The 10233-nt window shown below is 46.4% G+C and overlaps 1 protein-coding gene across 1 annotated transcript in view; it reads left to right on the forward strand.

Moving 5' to 3' along the window:
* The window catches only part of ANXA13 (annexin A13), a 57488-nt gene extending 47463 nt beyond the window's left edge, over positions 1–10025 (forward strand). Inside the window, exons 9-11 of the mRNA XM_080802116.1 lie at positions 2898–2973; positions 6387–6499; positions 9302–10025. Coding sequence (XP_080658242.1) covers positions 2898–2973; positions 6387–6499; positions 9302–9421 — 309 coding nt within the window. The 3' untranslated portion in view covers positions 9422–10025. The remainder of the gene's footprint in view (positions 1–2897; positions 2974–6386; positions 6500–9301) is intronic.
* Positions 10026–10233: the final 208 nt, after the last annotated feature.

Genomic DNA, 10233 nt, shown 5'->3' on the forward strand with positions numbered 1-10233 from the left:
CCAACTGTAAAACAGGGATGATAATGGTGCCTACTTCATAGGGTTAGTAATTAATTAATGAGTTAATAGTAGTAAAGTACGTAGTACCTGGCATGCAGTAGGTGCTCAATAAACACTAGCAACTGTCAGCGTCCAATAAAGTTCAAATGGACAATAAGATCATTTACGGATTTAATGATTCTTTACATGAAACTAGCTCTAACATATTACCTATTCATCATTCCAAAAGCTTTCCCAGAACATCATCCATCTTGATCTTTCTCATGGATTTTTGTGAGTTTCCCCTGATCTTAAGACCCTGGTTCATAATTCTTCCCAGGGGTCTCTGCCTAAAATCAGTAAGCTGCTAGCATTGAGATCATGGGAGTATGTTATGTGGCATAGGTCGTCCTGGCATAGAGTTGAATTTTTATTTTGGCGTGAAAACTTAGGGTTTTGCCCTTTCTTTGCCCTCCAACTGTGAGCCTTAACTACTGACACTCTCAGAAAGCCCCGCCATTTAACAGAGCTTCCCCCTCTCTGCGACACCACACGAGAACATCACAGTCCCAGAGTTGACCAACCACGAAAGGCCTGTATAGTTAGAAATGTATAGTTCTATTTAGATATATTTCTAACTGTATAGTTAGAAAGCTGAAATAATGGGCCCCTGGGTGGCTCAGTCGGTTGAGCGTCTGCCTTTGGCCCAGGTCATGATCCCAGGTCCTGGGATCAAATCCTACATCATCGGGCTTCCTGCTCAGCGGGGAATCTGCTTCTCCCTCTCCCTCTGCTCCTCCCCCCTGCTTGTGTGCTTGCTCTCTCTCTCTCTCTCAAGCTCTCTCTCTCATATAAATACATAAAATCTTAAAAAAAAAAAAAAAAAGCTGAAGTGTGTTCCCTACACAGGGCTCAGTATAAATTGTAGGTACACATACCCAGACCCAGGCACACTGTGTCCCCACCACACCTGTCACCACTTCTCCCCTCACCTCTCTGTGTTCTGAAGCTTGTTGCAGAGCCTCTAGCTCTGTAACCGCTTGGCCAAAGCCAGAGGGCCCAGGGTTCTTCTGTGGGAATGCTGTCTCTTTGGGTGAATCAGCTTAAAAAGAAATGTCTCCTCTATTATTCTAACAATCTCCCAACAGGCACACTACCTGGTAACTAGAGGCCTTGGAGGCTTGTCTGGAATCCAACCCGGGCTCTGTGTTTTGTACTAAGATCGGAAAACCTGATCTGTCTAAAGAGCCCCCTAACAATTAAGTGTTCCAGTAACTGCAGTGAAAAGCCTGCCATTTGCAAAAGAGATTCATAATAGCTTGAGCCAGTCCATTGTTTTCTGTTGGTGTTCCGTGGAGCCCCTGGGGGTGCCTTGGTAGCTCCCAGGAGGGGGATGTGGGCAGGAGAGAGGGAGACAAGAGGGGGCAAGGTGAGCAGCGCCCCCCTGGAGTTATGTGCCGAAAAGGCTGGAAGAAAGCAGAAACTGGGCAATACTGCCCAGGGCTGGGGTACAGAAGCCCTTTCCCACCTCCCCGGAACATCTCCTTTCCTGCTTTGATCTGTTGTACGACTGAGTCTACAGAAAATGTAATGCACTATTCTGGCCCAGCGTTAACAATGGAAACAGAAAGTGGTTTAATGTGAGGATTATTTTTTTAGTAAATGCAGACCTGTGTGAACAAGATGTCCTCTTGAAATGCGATCTCAGTCTGCAGAACGAGAACCCTGTTCGTGGGAAAGTGAGACCAGTCCCTTTCAAAATACCAGCTCCTGCAGCAAACCCAAGAGAGGCTGGGGACAGCTAAGGAAGGGACAGAACTGAAAGTCCCCCAAGCCAGTCCCCACCGTCGAGGTCCATCACCCACACTAGCCCTCTAGATGTCAAACCCTGACAAGGAGATCAAGCACCAGGGCCTCATTAAATCTCAACCCTCCTTCCCTCCCCTACCTCTACTGTGCTTGCTTTGCAAAGAATATTTTGTCCACTGTGTTTTCGGAATAAACCACACACACCCCACCAGTGTGTCCCCAAGGACCCCGATTATTTACGGAACCACAGTTGTGTCACACCCTCAAAAAACAATTTCTATGAAAGAAGTTTCAGTATTCTTAATGCTTAACTGCATGTCCCCAGACCCAACCAAGAGCCCTTATTTCTCTTTATTTGCCTACCCTGAGTTTGGCCCAGGTGGTCCTTGCCTGAAACACAGTCACCATTTACTCTGAACTTCAGCTTCTGTAAATATTTGGAAAGAAACCTAACGTGGAATGGTGCGCAGAGTGATAGGTGGGCCGATGGTGAATACAGGATCATTTCCTTCACCCGAGTGAAGGAAAGTGGCATTTTGATGTGGTCAGCCCTCTGGCTCCCAGCCCAGGCAGCCCCATTCTATCAGAAACATCAGACCAAGTCCTTATCATGAACTTCACAGTCCCCACTGCTTATTTCGCCCAGACTGTGGGTGGCTGAGTCCCCAGTCCCAGGACACGGGAGATGAGAACAGTACGGGAAAGAGGATTACCACCACAGACAGCCTCCTAGGAAATGGGAAGCGAAAAGAATTTTAAAAACAACCCTGGAAACTTAACTATTACCAAGATGTAAAGAATTATTGTAACAGTGTAGATTCATTGTTTTCCCACTCCCAATTTCACAGATGAGCATACAGGCCAAGGGATTGGTCCTCACTGGGGTCAAATCTGACCCCCTAGAGGTCAAAAGTCATCAGCCATGAGAGTCCCCACTCAAATGGGGGCCACCATCCCCAGCCATGTAAGACACAGGGCCAGATAGGTTCCTTAAAGCTGCATGACCAAATCTGGAAGAGTTCAGTGCTTTTTGTAGAGAAATGACCCCACGAGTACCAAAGCCAAAAGCAAAGCCTGGAATAACAGCTGGCCTTTGGTTGTCTCCCCAGCTCATCAACAAAGACATCGAAGAGGCCATTGAAGCAGAAACGTCAGGAGATCTGCAGAAGGCCTACTTAACTCTTGGTAAGTAGACCATGGGGAGTCCCTGCCCTTAGGTCGGGCTCCCTGCCAGTCCCAACCAGACTTGGAGTCAGAGGTTGGCGTGTTGGAAGATTTTAGGGAGTAGCTTGGAAACCATACCTCGAAGCAGCATTGGGTAAGGGAGAGAGCGAGTGTGATGCAACTGTGGTGGGAGATTTGCTGCCCCCCATCCTCACGGAGCCCTGGAGTCCAGAGGCCAGAAGGCCAGATCTTTGCACCCCACATAAGCAACCAGGAGACACTGGCTGCACCCTGGGAGCATTTGCAACCCTGGGTAAGGCAGCTCCTTGGTGGGGGGGGGGGACCGCATTCCTGGGGAGGGACTCACCTGTGAGCAGCCAGTAGGCAGCAGTTGGAATGAGTGCCTTGCTCCTGAAGAGGGCATCTGGGCAGGATGCACCATGGCCTCCATGACAGCCCCATTAAGATGGTGGATCCACAAAAGCATCTGTCAACGGTCTGGGACCATTGTCTAGACTCAGCGTGAAGTGTTTCACCTAGGTTTCCAATCCATGAGCAAGTTTTTGCCCATGCCTGATGGCTCCAGGGTGTTCTTTTCCGCTTGGTTCCCTTCAATATTTAGAATGAATGAGGTCTCTTTAGCAAGACTGAGGAGGGACACCAGACCTTTCCTGTGCCAAGCGAACATCACGACCTTCTCTCCAGGTGTTGCCTACAGGCAGGAAATAGCAGAAAGATGGGCATGGCACTGTGTCTGGCAGGCTCCTTTTTCCTTTCTACAAGCCCTGGAATGAAGGCATTGTCCATTGTCCATGCTCCTGTGGTGGGGAGTTGATGGCACTGTCCCAAATAGCACAAGAAATGGAAAGACAGATCCCCAGCAGAGGGAGAACTGAAAAAGCAGCCCTGGAAGTTAAAAAATGTGCTCTATCTGCCAAACTTCTTGTTGTGTTTTATTGTGGGGGTTCTAAAAAAAATTTTTTGAACAATGTCAGCAATTGATTTTTTTAATCCATCTTCATTTTGCATTCAAACTAGCAGGACCTCTACTGTGATGTACAGAGGCTTAAACATCCCTGGTGTCGTTCCTGACCCACACTGACACACACGGACAACTGTCCTTAGGGCTTCCAAGATGAGTCTCTTAAGTGGATAGAGAGATCCACTCACAGCCTGACTCAGAGGCTCCAAATCCTTTCTGTGCTTGCAACCCATGAAATCAGGAAAATACCAGAGTTCAGTCAGAAGATTATATTAATCTTCATTAATATTAATTATTAGTGGCAATAAACCACAATCAAAATTAATAATAATAATAATAAAGTCATTCCATTCTTTAACAGTTGGTTAGCACCTAACCCAGGTGTGGCGATCAGAGGTAAATAGGTCTAGTTCCTGCTCTTAAGCTTAAAGTCCATGGTGGATACTCACAAACCAATAGATTAGGTTACAGTAAAGATAAAAAGAACCAGTGTGAAGAGAGCACAGGGGAAGGACAGGCCACGTCCCTGGAGATGGGCACCATGAAATGCAGGACTTCATTGTACTCCAGTGGTAGCAAACTTAGAAATGATTAGAAACTACCTCAACAAAAAAAAAAAAAAAAAGAAAGAAAGAAAGAAAGAAAAAAGAAACGACCTTAAGAATAAAGCACACAAATTATAGAACATGACTTCACAGTTCTCTTTTCTAAACTTCACAGTTCTCTCCTCATACCTGACTCATAAAGATGCCAGTTTATGGCTAAATTTGAGACCCAGTGACTCCCACCTCTTGCAGCCTCTGGGGCGGCACTCCTCCAGTGGGCTCCACAGACCACCGGCATCCGAATCTTCTATGGGGAGGTGTGGGAAAATATAGTTTCCTGGGCCCCATTCCAGGTTACCTGTTAGAATCTCCAAGTGTGGGCCCCAGAAGCCACACCTCTACAAGCTCCCCCAAGGGGCCATCTTCTCCTCAGAGTGGCTGGCTACATGCCACAGCTCTAGCCCCACATTTTCCCTGGCTAGTCCCATCCACACTCTTGAGGGATTCCTGCTGCTGCTAATAACGACGTTATTCACCAGGTGTAGACTATATGCAATAGGAAAGTTGAGGATTCTCTTCCCAGAATATCAGGAACCAGGAATGTCAGGGAAGAAGACACCTATGAAGGGTTTGAACATCCTGACATTAGGCAGACAATCGAGCATCCGTGAGTCCTGCACTGGGGAGGGTCTTAAATGAGTCTCAAGTATGCTACTCCCCAAATTGACAGGTTCTCCCCACAACTGTCACCAGTACAACAGCTTTTGGATTATTTTCAGAATAAAGAGGTCAGACACCTAAGGCTGGGCTCTTCTTCTCCACTGAAACTTTTGCGGAGTCTGCACGGCCTATAAAAGCAAGAAACAGACCCTCTCCCCCAACCTAGGCCCTGCTTCCCTAACCCTCTTCCTCTCCAGTGCTCATAAGCATCAGTCATACAGGCAATTACCTAGAAAACAAGAGTTCCCGTTTCAGGACATACTAAGGACGCACATTCCACATTTATGCTAAGCGGATTACTTATTATTAATTACTAACATCAAAAATGTGGTGTTCTAGGTAAATGTCAACATCTGAAGAGTAAGTGGTTCGTTCCCCCAAAACGTTTGTCACGATGGGTCCCCATGACCCTGGGAGGTGGGGAGAGGAGCAGTGATTTCTCCGCAGGAGTAGAGCAGCATTCTGCTGCCTGGCTGGTGAATCGGAACCCGCTTCACTAATCTGTGGATTAGCTCAAAGCTGGCAGGCAGGGGGAGGACCAGAAAAGAGCAAACTAGCAGGAACACAGGAAGGTGGTCCGTAGACAGCGTCAGACATTCCATCCGGCCGCATTCCAGATGGAGAACTAAGAAGAATGTGGGGCACTTGGAAAAGATTCTGAGATGAGACTCGCAAAGCAAACCCTGTGAGGAAAAACAAAGGATGGGAAGGTGGTTTAGTGCAGAAAAGTAGGCCACAGTCCAGCAGAGTGAGTTCACAATTATGAAGCTTTATTACATAGTGTCACCGGCCAATGCGTGTTTCCCCTCTGAACGGAACGCCAGCCTCCGCGATCTCCTATAGATAAGAAAAATTACTTCTGCTCGGAAGAATCATGAACTTGGCAGGGAAAGCCTGAGGGTGGGCCCAGCGTCCTCCTCCTCTGAAGGGTCTTCAGCAATCAGCACAGGTGATGCTGAAGGGGTTTTGACTCAGGTCTCGGTTGAAGAGTCCAGACGCCCTGAGCCAGGGGAATCTTCCAGATCCCATTAGAGTGTGATCTGGCTCCTTTCAAACATATGTCTCACCATTGAGTCAGCTCCAAGGGCAGCCAGGTGACACTCTGGGCCAGCTCTTTGTCTTCAGAGGGTCTCCATGTTATACGACATGTAAAAGCCTCTCCTTCTCTTGTCCCTTGTCCTGCCCAGTGAGGTGTGCCCGGGACCAGGAGGGCTATTTCGCTGACCGTCTGTACAAGTCCATGAAGGGTGCAGGCACCGATGAGGAGACACTCATTCACATCATCGTGGCCAGGGCTGAGGTAAGACACGCTTGACTCCAAGGACGCGGGCGGCCACTTCTCTTCTGGCCACTGCTGATGTCATCCACAAATAGTTTTTCTTCAGGGTCTATTTACAGAAAAAGTAACACAGAGACAGCCCTTGCCTGCCCAGACTTTGTGGAAGACACTGTGCCGTGCTCCAATCTGTTTCTTTTTATAAAAATACAATAATGATAGTTGCTTCTATTTTTGCCATCTGTGGCTCCAGAGAGCTGGTGGCCTGTGCAGAGGGGACCTGGTGGGGCTGCTCTGGGGAGCACAGCCATGCTCAGCTCCATTGGAAGGTTGATGGCAGACAGGTCACCCAATAGGGGAGCCAAGAGCTGGGTCCATCGTTGAACACACCACAGGAGCCCGGTTTTGCACAAGAGACGTATCAGTACAAGGCAATATTTCTCAGCCTTTCTTTTTTTTTAATTATCAATCATCCTACTAAGGAGCCTTTGGGACCCAGTGTTTTTTCCTCATCACTACTCCCCTCAAAATACCACAGGTAGACTGTGTATCTGTTTATGTTCTGTATATACATATTCTGTAATGTTCTGCATGTATATATTGTGCTCTGTAAATATACATATATTCCGTTATGTTTTTTTTTATTTAAAATCAATTCATTAACATATACTGTATTCTTCGTTTCGGAGGTAGAGTTGAGTGATTCATCGTTGCGTAGAACACCCAGTGCTCATTCCATCAAGTGCCCTCCTTTATTCTGTTATGTTCTCTCTATGTATGTGTGTGTGTGTATATGTACTTTCACTTAAAAGGATTAAGGTTCTTTTCGCCCTCTTAAGAATGTACTTTTGCCCTGTTGGGAGAAGCAAATGATATGGCCCCACTTTGAGAGTGCCTGAGTGTAACAAAGAGGGAGACGAGTAGCCCAAAGCTTGGAATCAGCTGTCAAGATTCTCAGTGGATGCTTTGGAACAAGGGGACGAAGAGTTAAGGCGAGACAAAATGAAGGGGGCATGGCATTTTGTCTGCAGTAGGAGAAGCGTTGCAGAATGAAGTCTAACTGAGCCCTTGAAAAACCACAGACATCTTCCCTCAAAAAATTGTCAATTGAAGGGGGATAGATCCCAACCCAAATCCTGGCCCATGGCTTTTGACAAATAATACTTAACATCTGACACCGTTTTAAAATATAACTTAGCAACAAGATCTCTCTTTCGTTTTTAATTTCTATTCCTGGAATTTCTCCTCCTCCTCCACTATTCATAGTTTTCTTCTCGCTTCCAGTCCATTGCTCTTTCTACCCCCTCCTTCCCTTCCCTAGTCTCTCTGCCACTCTCCTGAGTCTCCCTTTCTCCTCCCCTCTCCAGATCTCCATGGTCTCCGTCTCTCTGTCCTTTGGCAACTCACCCTCCAACCCACCCCGCAAATTCTCTGAGATCCTGAGGCTCAAAGAAGCAGGTGTGCAATGGAGCAGAGCGGGACTTCTGAAAGACTCCAGGGGATTGGATCGCTCTGGAGCGCTCTCTGGGGCTCACGGGGGCTCCACGTTCACTGCAGCGTGAGCCGTGGAATGGTCATTCCAAGATGCTCTGTCCCATCTTAGGATTGGCCACATATCCTGGATCATTTCCACATATGGGTCATTCCCTCAGAATTCTTCAGGCCCAGTGAAATGTACTGGCCAGATCCCCTAATCTTCTAAAGCTGCCTGGTACCAGAACGGAGCCCCAGTGTCCCCCATCCCACCCCGCACACGGACTCCCACCATCCTAACTCCTCCCCCAGCCAAGTAGGGGAGCGGGGAGGAGAACAGCATCCTGCTGGCATCTCCCTCCTGCTCAGCACCCACTTCGCACAATCCCTCATTCGCACAATCCCGCACCTTCTTTCTCTCAGTGAGGCAGGAGGAAAAAGAACCAGAAACCTAAGTGACAGTTTATGAATCTGTCTAGAATGCACAAGAGAGTCTACAGTCTTAAAAATTAAAAAAAGAACCCAAGTCCCTGTTAAAGAAAGCTCTGTGCTGCTTTTATGAGACATTTCTCTCTGTACTTCCATCTTTTCTGGTGCAGGTATTGTCTCCCTCACTAGGTTCTAAGAGTGTTTGGAGCACGACAATCTTTTTATTTGTTTTTCTTCTGAGTCCTCTGCCCAACTCCAGCACCCAGGTTTTTCAAGTTATCAATGAATTCAAAATAACCCCTACAAATTGATGCTGATTTGAATTTTGTTGATTGGCACTGATGGCCTTGCTGATCAGGGTGCAAGAGCAAAAAAAAAAAAAAAAAAAAGAGCTTCATTTCAAATCTCTGTTGATAATTTTCTTAACCCTTTACCAAGGGTCAGCAAATTGTGGCCTGTAGACCAGGCTTGCTACCTAATAATGATTCATTTTTAAATGACTATAAAAAACTCAGAGGAAAAATATTTTGTAATGCATAAAAATCATATGAAATTCAAGTTTTGGTACTCATAAATAAGTTTTTATTGGGATATAGATATATAATAAATTTATATTGGGATATAAGTATATCCCTAAAGGTTGCAGGGGTGGATATATATATATATATATATATATACACACACACACATATATATATTTATATATAGATAAATAAATACATATATTCAACCTTTAGAGATATAGAGTCTGCTTTCCGTTTCCCATTCATAAAACAAAAATAACAGTGGTCCCTATTGCAAAGGGTTGTTTCATGGCATAAATGAGCAGATGGGGACAATTTATTCGGAACAGCACCTGCCTGCATTCACAGTGAACACGCTATAATGTCCTTGTCCTCATTGCTGATGTCATGTCTCCTCCAGGCAGACCTTCAGGGGATAAAAGCAAAGTTCCAAGAGAAGTATCAGAAGTCTCTCTCCGACATGGTTCGATCCGACACCTCTGGGGACTTCCAAAAGCTGCTGGTGGCCCTCTTGCACTGAACCGAGCCAGAAGAGCGGGAGCCCGAGGAGGAGCCGCTCTTGTTGAGACCCCATTTCGAACCAGATCTGTAAATGTGACTCCAGCACATAAAGTACTGAAGTCCTGGCTTATTTTCTTGGCAGCTTGAATACCGTAGCCAGGCCAAGCTGCTTAGGTGAAGGGCAGCAGCCTCCAGACACTTGGACGGGTCACCCCAAGTGCTGGCTTAGCAGGTACCCGAGCTGCCTTTCGGCTTCCCTTTAGCCTGGTGACCTGAATGCTCTCTGAACACAAATGAAATTAGCCGTTGATGAAAGGAACTACATTGGTAATAAAACATTCAGAAGAATATGTATCACACAGAGGTGGGTAAGGACTGAATGGTTAAAGGAAAAGGAAGACAAAATTAACCAGATGATCAATTTCCCTTCTGTGGGGCACCTGGGTGGCTCAGTCAGTTAAGCATCTGTCTTAGGCTCAGGTCATGATCTTGGGGTCCTAGGACCGAGCTCCATGTCCGGATCCCTGCTCAGTGGGGAGTCTGTTTCTCACTCTCCTTCTGCCCCTCCCCACCCCTAGCTTGTGCGCGTGCTCTCTCTCTCCCTCTCTCTCTCTCTCTCTCTCAAATAAATAAATAAATAAATAAAATCTTTAAAAAATGTTTTTCCTTCTGTGTGTTCAATGTCAAATCCTCAGTGGTAATTAAAGTGGGTTATGCCCCCATCGACTGCTTTTCCAAAGACTCTGTTGATTAGTTTGGCCCTTGTCCTGGAAATACAAGACTTGTGAAATTCAAACATAGATGGGAAATGCAAACAATACTCTTTATTAA

The sequence above is a fragment of the Martes martes genome (assembly GCF_963455335.1).
Source record: "Martes martes genome assembly, chromosome: 4".
Lineage (NCBI taxonomy): Eukaryota > Metazoa > Chordata > Mammalia > Carnivora > Mustelidae > Martes > Martes martes.